We start from the raw sequence: 15,096 nt of genomic DNA, 5'->3' as shown, positions 1-15,096 counted from the left end.
TAGCAGACGGCATACGACGACGCGATTTTTCATCATCGCCGAAATTCTCAAAGGGGGAAAAAAGGTGCCTATGAGGTTACGTTGAAGCAAATGGCATGCATGTTTATTAACTACAGGCTAATGCCTAAAATAATGTATCATAACCCCAGACTGCACCGTGATCTTATACTTCCTCCATCATATGTTTCATCACGAGTTGATCGTGCGAATAAAATCGGCATTCCTTTCTTTAAAACAAAATGCGCAGCTGAGTCTTTCCTTCCACGAACAGCAAAGGACTGGAACCACCTTCCCGGAAGTACAGCCTCCATCATCGACCATCAGCGTTTTTGTTCCGCCTTAGCTATCAATGTATAATTAGAAATCAAACGCCTTGTACTAAACCCCTGTATACAACCACTCCCCTCTTCAATGCCCTGGGGCCTTGAGGGTAGAATAAATGAAATGAAACGACTCGGAGAAACACACACAAACTCCAGCGACGACGCCGCTAGAAAAAGTTGCAGTGGCGCCACCTGGTGGTTTCTACGCCAAACGGCACGCCCGCGCCCTTCCGTTCGCGCCACTAGGATAGTATTCTAGTTCACTGTACACCAGACAATGCAACGTGGCATTCCGAAACTTCTTGAAAAGCGCAACATGGTGCAACGAGAAGAAACAACGGTATCGGGACGTCGAAATCACTTGTGGGTCGCGGGCACACTGGCTGTGGTTGGAACCACCGTTTATAAAAGGATCTATAAACGATGGTTGGAACCAGCGAAACGTCCCAAAACGGCATCAACGCATCGTAATGCATCTCAGCTAGAAAAATGTTCACCTGCTTGAAAAAAAAAAGTAGTTTATTTTGTATACCAGGAAAAGGCTTTTATAAGAACAGCTACTTTAAACAAATCTTGATTAATATTTAGAACAAATGATTTCACAAACTGCGCAGACGGGAATGTTTGTTATAACATCTACTGATTGGTTGACAGGTAAATGGTCATAGAAGAGGTCCGAAGTATAGCAAAAATTGGAGGATGCTTAAGCTTCACCTTTACGAGTGTTACGCGACAGCGTGTTGCAGCACTGCCAAGGAGTCCATGGAATGCCATCGCTCGTTCGGCGCGACGCCTTGCCCGCCAGACAAATCGCTCTGCTACGTACAGTGAAATGAACGCGTGGAGCAGCAAACTACGAAGAAGCACTGCCAGGCGCCTTGCCGAAACGCGCGGGACTCAAGTTGCAGTTATAGTTTGTTGGCACATCATTCTCAACCCGATGCCACGAACGCCAGCATAGGTTTCGCGCCGAACGAACGGGCAGCAGCAAACCGCAAGCTTCGTGCTGAACGCGCCTTGGATGTGCGCTGCGTTGTTCACTGCTCACCGCGCGATTCGTGCTCTTTATTCTCGGCTCTACCTCACTTAATTTTTGCCATCATCGGCCCTCTAGAGCTTCACGCCTTATAAGGTTGAGTTTCTGTAGTTGCGTAGAAACTGCCCACAGAAGGGTGACAGATGCCACAGGTAAAACAATGGCGTAGGGGAACAGTGTCCCATTTATTACAGCCGGAGCCAGAAGTAAGAGGCGCCGTCCTAGGGATAGCCGCCGTCGTCGTCCTCATCCGCCATCTCCTTGGCATACTCCAGGTCCTGCTGCTCCCGCTCCCGCCGCTCCTGCACACATGGGAGAAGGCAGGGTTACCATGAAGAGATCAGCTTTATTCAAATGAAAGGTTCCCGGCAGCGTTTCTCAGTCGTCCTGGCCTACCCTGCTCGGTAAATCAGTTGAGCTTGTTCACCAGCGCGTGTGGCCAAAACGGCGGTCTCCCATGATGGACACTGATTGGACGTTCCCACTGTGGGGGGCCTGGCTCCACAAGTGGTACAGTGCGCACTACGGAGGGAACTGAGGGGATAGGAATGAGTGGTTTGGAGTTGTCTCCAGCACGTGCTTTGTAAGTGGGCTAGTGCTGAGGAAGGTATATGATGAGGCTTAGCCTGTAGTGCTGTATAACGGCACGCTAACTGAGGAGCACGTTTTGGGTATGAGCACATGGTTGCGGGTTGGGGACGCCATCCACCCGTGCCCGGATGCTAAGTGCGTGGCCAAACGCATGAACGCGCACATTTCCGAGGATGTCCACATATGCAGGGCCCCAATAGTCATTTGTTGCTGTGGTGCTGGTAGCACACATAGTATGTGGGCTGAAGACGAAGGAATGGCGCCTTTACAGAACAGTCTGCATGCTGTTTGGAAGCAGCTATGTGCTACAGAGACAGATATGGACAGGCATTCTGCCTCTGGGGTGTGCATGGTTCCGAGGGTTGCTCCTCCTCGGGTATACAAGATGTCCAGTCTTGTTAGTTTTGAGAGGTAGGACACGCGTGCTTTCCTGCGACTTTTGTGGTAGCCTGGGTTCATGTTCTGGGGAGGGGTTTGGCTGCTTTGTATAGGCGAGGAGTGAGGGTTGCTAGCTTGGGGGTGTGGGCATAAAATTAAGGGTGGCACTTTGTTGACGTAAAGTGTGGTGAGGCGAAAGCCTTTAGCGTGGTGTTGCTGCTTGTGTCCCTCATGTGTGGTTAACATGGAGATTATGTACACATTTGTTTGTGAATCTTAAACGCTGGAGACACTGGAGGGCATTTGGAAGGCATCCGTCCGATTTGACGCTCGGCTGCAGAACGGGAGAATGGTGGTTCGAATCCCATCGTGCACACAGGTTTCTGTTCCTTATCGAATTGCTGGATGTTGCTGAGGAGCGTGACGGACGGATGGACACTGCGAGTGTGAGCCATTAAGGGGGGGAGCCTGGTCTTGACAAAAAAATTTTATTAATGAAGTCACAGTTAAGAAACCTTCAAGGAACATGTATTGTTGTGTGCTGATTCTAAATATGTCATTTAATTTCATGTAAAACAATTCCTTGAGCACTTATGTAATTTTTATGCATGTATCTTGTGAAGAGCTTAGAAAAAAATTTGCTGCAGAAAACTTGCTGATATGTATGCCATTGGGTTCTCTTGATACTAAGGAATGCAATAAGGGTAAAATTGTCTTCCTGCCTATCATAGAACTTAAGTTATAGGGTTTTAAAGTTGTCGCTTCAGAAATGCGAATAAAGTGTGTATTCTCGTTTCTGAACTGGCAGCTTCAATACTTTATAACTCAAGTTCTATGATAGTCAGGAGGATAATTTTACCCTTATTGCATTCCTTGATATCAAGACAATGCAATGGCATACATTTCAGCAAGTTTCCTACAGCAAATTTTCTTCCAAGCTCTTCGCAAAATAATTGCATAAAAATTACGTGCTCAAAAAATTGTTTTACATATTTAGAATCAGCACGCAAAAATACATGTTTCCTGAAGTTTTCATAATTATTACTACATTAATAAAATTTTGTTTTCAAGACCAGGCTCCCGCCTTAAAGGGGCTCGAAACGCCTTCCGAGGAGAGCACATTAACTCACTTAATCCCTGCACTGCGTTGCCATGAAAACCAGAGCCAAATATTACTCTTCTACACGCAGCAGACGACCCACAATCATGCGTCAAAGTTGGCGAGCCCTACCCGGCGACTTTTTGATGCTCGCGCCCTCCTCCGTCCCCCGCATCTGCGTAGACAAGGTGAGAGGTGGTCATTGGTTAGATTCCTTCAGACGTCAGGCAGCTACTGTGGCCACGGCCAATAAGCCGCTTATCTCCGGCGGGTCGGGAAGCTCCGCTCCCAGAGGGGGGTCGGCGAAGGAGCGCCTACCTTCCAGCGTGCAAAAAGTGACGAGACGAGAGGGAAAGGCGCGAAGATGCTGAAATTCAAATTTTAACTACAGATAACTCAGCTTCTACAAAGCGCATTTAAAAAATCCTGGCTGGACATTATTCGTGAAGTGGCGTGCTTCAATATCCCAGGCATGCCGCAACTTTATTAGAGCCCCCTTCACAGCCCCTTTAAAGGCTTCCGCCTTAAAAGGCAGGGTTGCAAAGCACAGCAAAAACCCGACCCTCCACCACAGCTTTTGGAGGGCCCGCTGCTGTAAGCCACTACCGCTGCGAGGGGAACCAACGGATGTAGCGAAAGCATCTAAGGGCCACTAAGGGCAACCCTGTCAAGCTTTTATTTTTTTGCAAAAAAAAAAGAATCCTAGGCCCTTCCTAGCCATATTTGTCCGGCAGCGAAAAGATTAATTTATTCCTGGGAAAAGGCAATCACTTTCCCGCCACTCGGTTCAAACTCGTGATGTCAAAGCAGAATTTCAAGCTAGCACCGAAACAAAAAGGCACAGAGCGGAGAGAAAGGAAACACTGGTCGAGCCTCAACTCTGCCTTCCCTAGCCTTTCCCAGTTGCAAACCAACCCAAGGCAAATGCTCATCTACTGCGGACAAGATTCTTTTCACCATGTGTCTCAAAACAATAAGGCCAGAGCAATGCACACACTGTTCATCAAGGTACAATGTATCCCAAGGCGTTGACAATTCATACTGCTACCTCCTCTAAATGCACTGAAAATTCCTACTACTCCCTGCTATTGCTTTGTGGAAGAAGGTACTGACAATTCCTGCAACTCTACTCTTGCTTTATGGCATTGACAGTTCCTATTACTCCCTGTTCTTGCTTTATGGAAGAAGGCACTGGCAATTCATACTGTTCTTTGCTCTTTGTGGAAGAAGTTACTGACAATTGGTACTGCTCCCTGCTCTTGCTTTGGGGAAAAAGGCACTGACAATTCCTACTGCTCCAAGGTCTTACTTTGTGGAAGGTACAGACAAATCCTACTTCCTGCTGTTGCTTTGTAGAAGGTACTGACAATTCATACTGCTCCCTGCTCTTGCTTTGCTGAAGATACTGCCATTCATACTGCTTCCTGCTCTTTGCGGAAGGTACCGACAATTCATACTGCTCCCTGCTCTTGCTTTGAGGAAGGTACTGACAATTCATACTGCTCCCTGCTCTTGCTTTGTGGAAGGTAGTGACAATTCATGCTGCCCCCTGCTCTTAGTGGAAGGTACTGACAATTCACTCTGCTCCCTGCCCATGCTTTGTGGAAGGTAATGAAAATTCATACTGCTCCCAGCTCTTGCCTTGTGGAAGAAGGTACTGACAAAACCAACTACTCCCTGCTCTTGCTTTGCGGCATTTACAATTCTTACTTCTCCTTCCTTTGCTGAAAAAGGCACTGAGAATTCCTATTACTCCCTACTCTTGCTTTGTTGAAAAAGGCATTGGCAATTCCTACTACTCACTGCTCTAGTTTTGTGGAAAAAGTTGACAATTCCTGCTGCTCCTTGCTTTGTGAAAAAGGCAGAGAGAATTCCTACTACTCCCTGCTCTTTCTTTGTGGAAGGAATTGCCTATTGGTGCTATTCCCTGCTATTGCTTTATCGCAGTACTGACAATTCATACTACTCCCTGGTCTTGCCTTGTAGAAGGTACTGACAATTCATACTCACTGCTTGCTCTTCCTTTGTGGGAGGTATTGACAATTTCTACTACTCCCTGCTCTAGCTTTGTGGAAGGTATTGAAAATTGGTAGTACTCCCTGCTCTTGCTTTGTGGTAGAAGGTATTGACAATTCCAACTACTCCCTGCTCTTGCTTTATGGAAGGTACAGACAATTCTTACTACTCCCTGCTCTAGCTTTGTGGAAGGTATTGAAAATTGGTAGCACTTCCTGCTCTCGCTTTGTGGTAGAAGGTATTGACAATTCCAACTACCCCCTGCTCTTACTTTATGGAAGGTATTGAGGATTCATAGTAACAGTTTCCACTGCTGGCCTGCTTGCTAGAGGTGCACAGGCCTCGTGAATCAACTTGTGCAGTCATTGATAAAAGCTTGTGGTTTGGCACATAGAAATGTGGCAGGAATGAGGACATATGTAGTTCAATCTTCTGGAAAAAGTACTCACTGGCTGCAATGCAATGCACTGTTTTATGCACCGTCGTGCACATCTTATATAGGTGTCGCTTAAGAATTTATTGCCTGCTATATTCTATATAGTGGTGAACTGTGATAGGAAAAAGTAGTCATCAGCCTAATTATGGAGGGCGGTTCTCTTATGTCCTTCCAATGAACCCTGTTGTGAGCTAGCTGTAGCCGCCTTATCCCCCCCCCCCCAGCATTCTTCCGAAGTTAGCCCCTGCTTTGCTTGCCTACTACGGCCATCCACTCCACTTGGAGTGCCCATTTTTTCAATTTAGACTAGGATGCGATTAACTAATGTTTTCTACCAGTGGTGGGCAAAACGTGCCCACCACCATTCAGCACTACATATGCCTTGTACTCGTGAAAACCGACGAAATTTCTCTCCCACCAGGGGAGAGCGGTTATACCCCTATATGCAGTTTTGATGCCACTGGCACCAACAATGAAGAACAGAAGGGGAGACTACCTTCACTAAGTGTACCCGAGAAAGATGTTAAGAACTTTATTTTGACAGTAAAAGGGTTCAACATCTTCAGACACACACACACGCAAAGGTATATACAACAGGCTACTCAGAACTCCTTGCCCTGCTGACTGAGTCACTGCACTAAGAACATGCGAGAGACTATTGATAGTAACGCTTTCAGTACATCCAGAGAAGACTGCACAGGAGCCACAGATCTGCTACAGACTACAGCATTATGCAAAACAAGGTCCACACTTGGGCCAACAACCTTTGGCAGACAAAAGTGCATGCACGACCTGTGACAGTTTTTCCTCTGCTCGAAACTTGGGCTGTCAGTCCATCTCCTGCCAGCAGGCACAAGCCGCAACCGATGCTCTCGACAACAATGCAGTGGGAGAGGAAGTAGTGACAAGCATCGTGTCATGCACAGCACCAGAACAGAGAAAAGAGGGGTCATCATTCAGGGGCCGAGATGAATTACACCACACCAGTGGAGCAGCAGCAGTCACTAGGCAGCAGCAGCAGTGGTACAACCCAGCTGTGGATCAGCGGGCCAGTCTCCATACAATGCGCCTGAAGCCAGCTCTGCGCCGCGGCTGTTGGCACAAGGGCAACATTGCGACTACATGCAGCATCAAGGAAGAACAATGCAGGGCCTGCTGCTGACCACCTGCCCTTCTTTTGTTCTTTGTGACCTTCAATGCCAAGTGACAGTAAGCACCTTCCAGAACGAGTAAAAGCATAAATGTAATCTACTGAGGACTGCTATTGGAACTTTCTTGCATCAGGTTCCATGACTGTCCTGTTAACTTTTTGTAATGTTTAATTTCACTTCTGGGTAGCTGGAAAGCCCACTGAATTGATAGACAGCAAAATCGCATCAATTAAAACCCTGTAAATTGAAGTGTCTTGGCCAATGTCCACGCAAGTCTATGGTGTTGGATGCCCACTAAATCATAAGCTATGAGTCCTGCACCAGTGAATTCGAATGGGCTCTCTAAAGAGGTTGCGTTAGCAATGACCAGCATGCAAGCAGTTGTCAAAATAGCACTGCTCAAGCCTGAATTGTGTGCTGCAGAGTTGCCTGAGCATCTCTGACGTGAGGCATGTCGAAAAACAAACAGCCCTATCTCCAAGAATGGTCCTAATATTCAGCTTCACTTTTTTTAGCTTTGCACTGGTCCGCGCTGATGGCGGCTAATAAGATGCATCAGCCAGCCAACCGGGCCCCGTTGTGCACATTGTCGGATGCCAATTGGCGCTGCTGCGCACTTCCCTTGCTTCCTTCCATATGCAAGGTTCATCCATTGCACCAAAAAATGCATGCTCGTCACAGGCAGTTTGCTCTTTGTGCAGCGAAACCTCCTCACAAGTAACACAGCAATTTATGAGGGGGCTTCACCAACACTGCATCGCCCCAAAATGGATGCCGCAGAGGCCCTTACCAATTTCGAATAGTTCTGCTTCAATGCTCCCACAGTGTGCATGCAATAAGACATTGATGGAAATGTGAAAAATAGTGACTGCCATGCTGTTCTCAGCTCAAAAGTTGGTGGCCATTGCCTGGTCTTTCACCACATAAATTTAGTGTGATGCAAGTAGTCCGTGCTTACTTTTAGGCGTTCGATAATTTGAACATTTTTTCCCTGTCCTTTGAAGTAGAAATTAGCAAGCTTTTACGTACTATTTCGTGTGGTTCAATTCACTTTGAATTGATGAGAATATGGTGTATGTGCGAGAGTGCACTTGCCTATGACTTTCTACAATGAATTACTTTGCTTGCTTTTTGTGATATTCCTGTTCCCACATTTCCACTCACCTCTCAAGCACTGGAGGTCTCAAATACGGTTGGCAACCGAAAATTCGGACTCCTGATTTTTCAGACATGCTTGATTATTCGGACTCTTTTGCGGCACTGCAGCATGGCCCACAGAGCCAATGCATAGGAGTGTCTGAAATCTGGGACACATCGCAACCAACTGCTAAATTTTTTGGAGCTCGTGCACACTCACTGTCAATGCCCAAGCTGCCCCATAATGTGTAGAGTGGAAACCAGTTAATTCAAACTGCAAAAGAGATAGGAAAGTTGATCAAGCAAAACCAAATTAAGCCAAAAAGAAGCCTCCTAAATGGCGGGGCCAATATTCGGCCCATTGCGCTCACGTGGTTTCGAATTCGTACTGTTTTTGAATGTTGTCAGCAGCACCAACTTGAACAGTAGTCACAGTTCACAAAACTCATCTATCCCTCATAAATGGAATACAACAGCGCAAGAAAACAAGGACAAGAACACGCAAAAGACTGGACAGGCGCCAGCTCAGACCATTTATAACGTAACCGCTCATAATGCGGGACCGCATTGCAAGCTGCTTTTGTGACAACCGCTTCGCTTCTCACCCATAGAGTTCAATGTTGTGTTGTGTTTTATGGCGCATAGATGTTAAGGCCATCATGCGCCAGGCTCAAGGTATAGAACTGGTTTGCTGTAGAATGTTTAGGAATATGAAAAATCGTCGATGGTGTAGATGCCCTAAAAAGATTGTAGTGCCTAGTAATAACAGCAAAGAAGAAATCTGGAAATAGCTAATGGTAAAAGCCCCAGAGAAGGTCGGGTAGCCTCAGGGGCTATACTTGGCTGGGCAAGGATCCCGAGGCTCCCAACCAATCAAATAAAAAACCTCAGCCTTCTTCTCAGGAATGAGAAAGTGGCTGAGGTGCATCATGTAATAAAGCGAACCAGTAGTTCAAAATTAAAAAGCTAAAAACGGAAGGTATGTTTACAATGGCATTATCATCTAAGAGCAATGCTGGATGAAAAGGAATGCATTCATTATAAAATTGAGTAGAATACTTTTTTTCTTAGTGTTTCCAGTTTCACACATGAACATAAAATGTGATTAACCGTAAGATCATCTCCGCAGGTTTGTCTTGTTTTATTAGCAGGAATTTGTGCGTAAGGTGCATGTGGCCTATCTGGAGACGGCATATAATCACATCCTTCAAACGCTCCTGGTGCACACACGATTTAAATTCACCCAAAATCGGCTTTACCAAGTGTAGTTTATTATTCACGCCACCGTTCCATGCCGACTGCCATTTTCTCTTAATTTACGCTGTACTAAGTTTATGCAATCCTTAAAAGGTATGTTTATTTTTTTTTATTTCCTTGCCACGAGCTTTACCAGCGTAAAAATTAAAATTAAAAGTAATCAGTGAAGTGCATTTGCTTGCATTTTTTCTGCAATGACTAAATCAGCATCATCTCCACCGTGCCCAAAGCTCCTGCACAACGCCAGAGCTGTCATTGATAGAGAAGTGGCGTGCTGCAACATCGAGCGCTGAAGATACTTCATGTGCACTTGGCGTTGGCACAGTCTCGTCGCCACCGTCGGACTCATCACTGTCGGCTCTGTTCACTGCACGTGAGCCTTGCGACGTCTGCCGAGAGAATGCAGCCTCAAATATATCGGTGTCACTCAAGGTCTCCAACATCTCCACGCTGCTGTCCATGTAGCTTGCGCTCGCAGCACCAACAAAAGCAGTTATAGCCCGAACCGCCATACTACGTTGTTTACACCACGTGATCACAACCCAGCGACGGCAGCACAACGAAAACCTGGAATGGCTCGTGACGAAGCATCAGCGGCGCGGGCGGGTGCTCCTGCAGCGAAATCCTGCTACGGCATGCACCGGAACGCGGGCTCCGTGAGCCTCGTGCACTCAGCATTCTTTCTTTTCCATTGTTTTACATCTCTGGTAAATTTGGCGCGTGTTTTACTCGCTATGTGTCAACTTCTATCTACGAGGAGCGGTGTCAGCCAGTTGCTCCTGGTTCGAATTAACCGTAGCAGAACCGACTTGTTCGAATTATCGGGAGTTTTCCCCATTCAAAATACACAGGGCTGCGCCGGGACCTGGGCGTCAGTTCGAATTAACGAGCTTTTACAGTACAAGCGAAAAAATGCAATAGCATCAAAGAGAGTGTGCTGTCATTTCGAGAGACTGCTCTCTTCAATTCTCGCGGTAGACTCTTCCAGTGCGTGGGTACGCGGGCGCAGCACCGTGGCTGACCACGTGGTTCGTAATGTGGTTGGTCACTCGGCTGTTGACTAAAAAAACCCCGAGTGGTTGAAATTTCCGAAGCCCTTCACCATGGCGTCCCTCAAAGCCCGAGTCGCTCTGGGGCATTATACCCCCGTGAACCAAACGAAACCAAATCTCTGTTGGGCACCCAAATTACTTCCAGAGATGTTAAGGAACTGCTGAGCTCGAGCTATGATGATGTTGCAAGCGCTGTTGCACCAAGAGAAGTGCTCAGCCGCGTTCCTGCATTCGTAGCGCCTGAAAGCTCATGCACGTGTGGGGAAAGGGCAGTGCAAAGGGGGCCGCCTACTTTTGTAGCGACAGCTACATTATGGTAGCATTTCGAGCCGCCTTCAGCATGGCAGCGCCGCCATGCCGTGGTTGGTCACGTGACTAGCCACATGGTGCAGAGCTGCCACAGCTCTGCGTATGCGCCGTGTCAAGTGGGACAAAGATGAAGAAGGAACGCCCAGCGAAACGGAGCGGCGAAAGACTGACTTTGCAGTTCAACTGAGCAAGTTCCATTCGGCCAGCTGTAGCTGTTGCGTCACTCCAGGTTTTAACCACAGCTAAACCATCGCCATTTTTTTTTTACTTTGCGAAATCTTTCACCATCATTACCAGCCTGTACAACAAAGGCCTCCCTCTACCCTCCTCCTCAGACAGCTGTAGCCACCTGATCCCTGCAAACTCGGCATGCCTCCTCTTAGAATCCACTTCATTACCCTAAGGGAACACCACTTGCCTTGACTCTGCATCACATGGAATGCCTAAGCCCATTTTTTCTCCCGAACTACAGCCAGGGTATTATTAACTGGTGCATATTCCCTGACACAAGGCTCCAGCAGCTACCAAGTAGTTAGGCAAGTCGAGAGCAAAACACCACAGTGAAGGCCTGTTCCCCTCAAGGCACCAGCGAAGAACCCTCGACTGTTGCAGCAGCAGCATGTGAGGGAGACCACTTACCTCGGCTGACTCCAGGTCCTTGTTGTAAGACTTTGGTGGAAACCGCATAGCCTGGGAGGAAGAGGAGAAACCGAGTAAAGAGGGGGGAAAGAGATGCATACACAGGTCAGTCTGCAGGAAAGTGATGATGAGCACAGGGTCTCGCACCTTCTTTTTCCCAAAACACAGGGGATGCCACAATCAAAGTGATGTCCGTTTCATGTCTTGCACATGCTTCAAATGCTCAAATAAAAAAAATTCAAATGATTCAAGTTGGAATGTTTACTACATTCTGTTTACAGACATTCGAATGCCCAATGTCTTGCTGCACTGGCAAGCCTTCAGCAGTGTTAACCAAGCCTTATATTTTACGGGCCATCAGATTTATAAGCGCCTTTTTTTTTCAATTAAATTCAGGTATCGTCCCGACCATGTGCGCTACATGTGAAATCATGTTGGAAATAAGTGGTGCAGCCTGAACAAGGTCACGAACACCTTAACCTTTTCAGCTGCTTTGTATGCAACTGTGTACACAGCAAACTTGCTGCTTTTTCTGAGAGACTTGTGCACCTAGCACTGATTTCATTGTTTCAGCCTAATTGAGCAACCTTCTTGTCACAAATAAGTTGATTTTTTGTATCATGTGGCAAACGCAGTAAATATTTCACGTAACAGTGAACACAAAGTGATTCCACGATCCCTCCACTAGTATGTGATCCCGTATACCACATTTCGATGTTACCATTTTTAACAAATCTGACACTTTGTACAGAGGAATTCTGCACATCGTTAAAAAAACTTACCCGCTAGTCTTTAATGCTCGAAAACTAAAATTCCCTTTCTTGAGGCCTGAATATACTACTTCGGTGCAAAACACACCACCCATGTCATAACACACCCTGACACTCAGAAACAGAAATCGCTAAGCATAAATACTGCAATAATAAATAATTTGCCACGCATATATGAATCACAAAGTGTGAGTCACGCGTCTTGGGCCAATAAGCAACGTTTGAAACAAAGAACATGCCAACCACAAATTTGGTGCCTCCACCCCTTTAAGGTTTTCAGAATGCTATACTAAATCTTTCCGCTAGGTCTGCTAACACTATACTAAAACCCTCTAATATGTCAATCAGGGGAGGGGGGGTAACATCAAAGGGTGCTGGAAGGCCTGACAGCACCCACCTTGACCGACTGGTTGTGGATGTCCAGGCAGAAGCAGATGCGCTGGTGGAATGCCGCCTGGGGCTCCCGGGTGCAATAAATGTCCATGTTCTCCTTGGACTGCATGCAGCCCCGCTCGTGGTCGATGGTGGCCTCGATCACCCCATCACGAATTGCCTGCACACCAACAGCTGGCACCCACTCTCTCTCTCTCCCTCTTGTAGGCCCCCCCCCACAGCAACAGAACTTGGGCAGAAATTGGCAGAGAAAGTAAAGCCCACATGCTGTATTCAAAATTTTGTCACTCTGCTTGAGGTTGGGTGAAGTTCTAGTCGCTAGGACCAGCCAAAAATCTATTGCATCAGCGTTTTTGCTGTATCAGTTGGTAATGACATGGCTCTCGAGGAAGCTCTTTGGTAATTTGGCTATATACTCACTAAACTGTGTTGGTTTGCAAAAAAATAGTAAAAATAGAAGCTTTATTGTCTGCAATACAGTTAAGCCTCGATATAATGAAATTTGGTTGCATCGAAATTCCGTACCTAGCATGCAGAAACATTACGAAATCACTTGCCAGTTGTAAGCACTCATTCTTTATTTTCTCTGGAAGTAATCAGTCTTTTGCCTCTGCTTTGCAATCAGAGTTGGCCTCACACTGTGTTCATAGGCCCACAAGGATTGCATTGCATCTTGCTGCCCCAGTCAAACTCGCGTGGTGCTGCAGAATTGCGTCAAGCACTTCGCGGTTGCTCAGGGCTTCGCCATCTTCAGCATCACTATCGCTGCCTGGATCCTCCTGCGTGCTTCCTAGCACGTCCTGCTTCTGGTTTCATTAGCTTGAAGCTGAACATTGGCTTTCACTGGTTCTCATGACGTCACAGTTGCAGTGCAGCAGGGGCCGAGCAGGAAAAGGAAGGAGACGGTCCTTTCTCCCCTTGATGTGGGCTGTTGCACTGGCATACACAGTAGTCCGCCGCGAGTACAGCGTGAAATCGCAGGTGATCGGCAAGTGCCTTAGTGAAAGGAGGTTAATCGCTACATCATGACAATCAGTCTACGCCATTACCCCTGTTTACATGAACCCAATAGCGTCGGGTCGATTCGGGGGTAGGGTTGAGCATGGTCAATCCAACTCAACCACTGCGTGTTTACATGAACTCGATTTTAGCGATTCGAGACCGGTTCAGCTGTAGCAACACCAAGCGACGAGCAAGCAGTAGCAGCCTCCAAGATTGAGGCACGCCATTGCTGTATCAGAGGTGCGACGGCGCACGTGGAAAGCAAGTTCGCATTTATCCCCTTCCCTCTCAATAACCCTACTTTTCGACCCAACAGCGCTTACAAGCACATCGGTTCAGGGTCGAGTTGAGTCACCTAGCCCTTGCGGCGGAATTCACTGGACCCGACCCGTCGACTCCCGGCTCGGCGTGCGTACCACTACCGGTTTTCAAACGACCAGGCGCGTGGGTTCATGTAAGCGCCGGCCGCTATCGGCTCGTGGCCCTCCTATGAGGAGTATTTGCAGCTTCATTCTTGACTTGTATCGACACATGGGTCACTGCGCCCTTGCACTGAGCAAGGAACAATGCTGTTCTCCTATACTGTGCTGAATAGGGAGCCCCCATCCTGTGTTTTGGCACTAACAATGCCTTATTGTGTGGCTGCCAGGAGGGGAAAGCGGGGGGGGGGCACTTCGTTGTGTGTGGCCTTGCAATCCACTTCCTTTCCGCACCAAGAGCTCGAGCAAAAAAGAAACGCAGACATCCTTTCCGAATACAGCCCAAGCACGAAAAAAGGAAAGAAAGAGCTCAGGTCCGTCCAAGCTCTGAGTAAAAATGTGCACGCACGAACACAGACAGCCAAGAGGCTGGTGGTAGAGTGTAGTAGGGATAAAATATTCTGACGCCAGATGGAGGCGCTAGTTAAATTTGGCGCGAATTTCAAATCCCTGCAGAAAATACATACACAACTTTCAGAGCCTGTAAAACGCAAATACTACGCTCGATATGGATGAAAATTGCAGCTTGACAATCAAGAAAGAAAAAGGGAGGAAATGTTGCAGACGAAATTCTTATATTTGACTTAGTTTTTTTCACGAGACGACATGAAAGACCGACATATCTAAAGGTGCGATTTTTCTGGATATTTACCTCTGATTAAAAAATAATATCTGTCTGCAACATTTCCTTCATTCATTAAATAAATAAACACTGCCACAGACCTCATGAAAATCGAACACTTTTTAGGCACGCTACAGCTTCTGAAATTTCCCATGTTTTCCTCACCGGTGAACCCTCTTAAGGTAGTGCTTCGTCAGTTGTTATTTGTGCTCCGGGTCCGGTAAATGACTGGTGCTCGTTCATGGCTACATTTAACATGGCTGTCATTCTGTACGCCAAAGAAAGGAACAACTGCGCGCCAGGCCACAAGTTAGACATTCGCAACGGGTGGCACCGGTGTAGCAGCTGCAGTGAGGCAAAATTTTCAGCTGTTTCATGCAATGCCATGATATGGCTGTTTGCGAAG

The 15,096-nt window shown here is 47.0% G+C and overlaps 1 protein-coding gene across 2 annotated transcripts in view; it reads right to left on the bottom strand.

Moving 5' to 3' along the window:
• Positions 1-1,512: 1,512 nt before the first annotated feature.
• The window catches only part of Rpn3 (regulatory particle non-ATPase 3), a 57,473-nt gene continuing 43,889 nt past the window's right edge, over positions 1,513-15,096 (bottom strand). For both annotated transcript variants that reach the window (XM_077628328.1, XM_077628329.1), the window contains exons 9-11: positions 12,592-12,747; positions 11,425-11,475; positions 1,513-1,661 (exon numbers count right to left, since the gene is read on the bottom strand). In XM_077628328.1, coding sequence (XP_077484454.1) covers positions 1,581-1,661; positions 11,425-11,475; positions 12,592-12,747 — 288 coding nt within the window. In that variant the 3' untranslated portion in view covers positions 1,513-1,580. The remainder of the gene's footprint in view (positions 1,662-11,424; positions 11,476-12,591; positions 12,748-15,096) is intronic.

The sequence above is a fragment of the Amblyomma americanum genome, chromosome 6, assembly GCF_052857255.1.
Source record: "Amblyomma americanum isolate KBUSLIRL-KWMA chromosome 6, ASM5285725v1, whole genome shotgun sequence".
NCBI lineage: Eukaryota > Metazoa > Arthropoda > Arachnida > Ixodida > Ixodidae > Amblyomma > Amblyomma americanum.
Note: the sequence above shows the minus strand (reverse complement) of the source record. Positions and strands in the feature narration are given on the sequence as shown.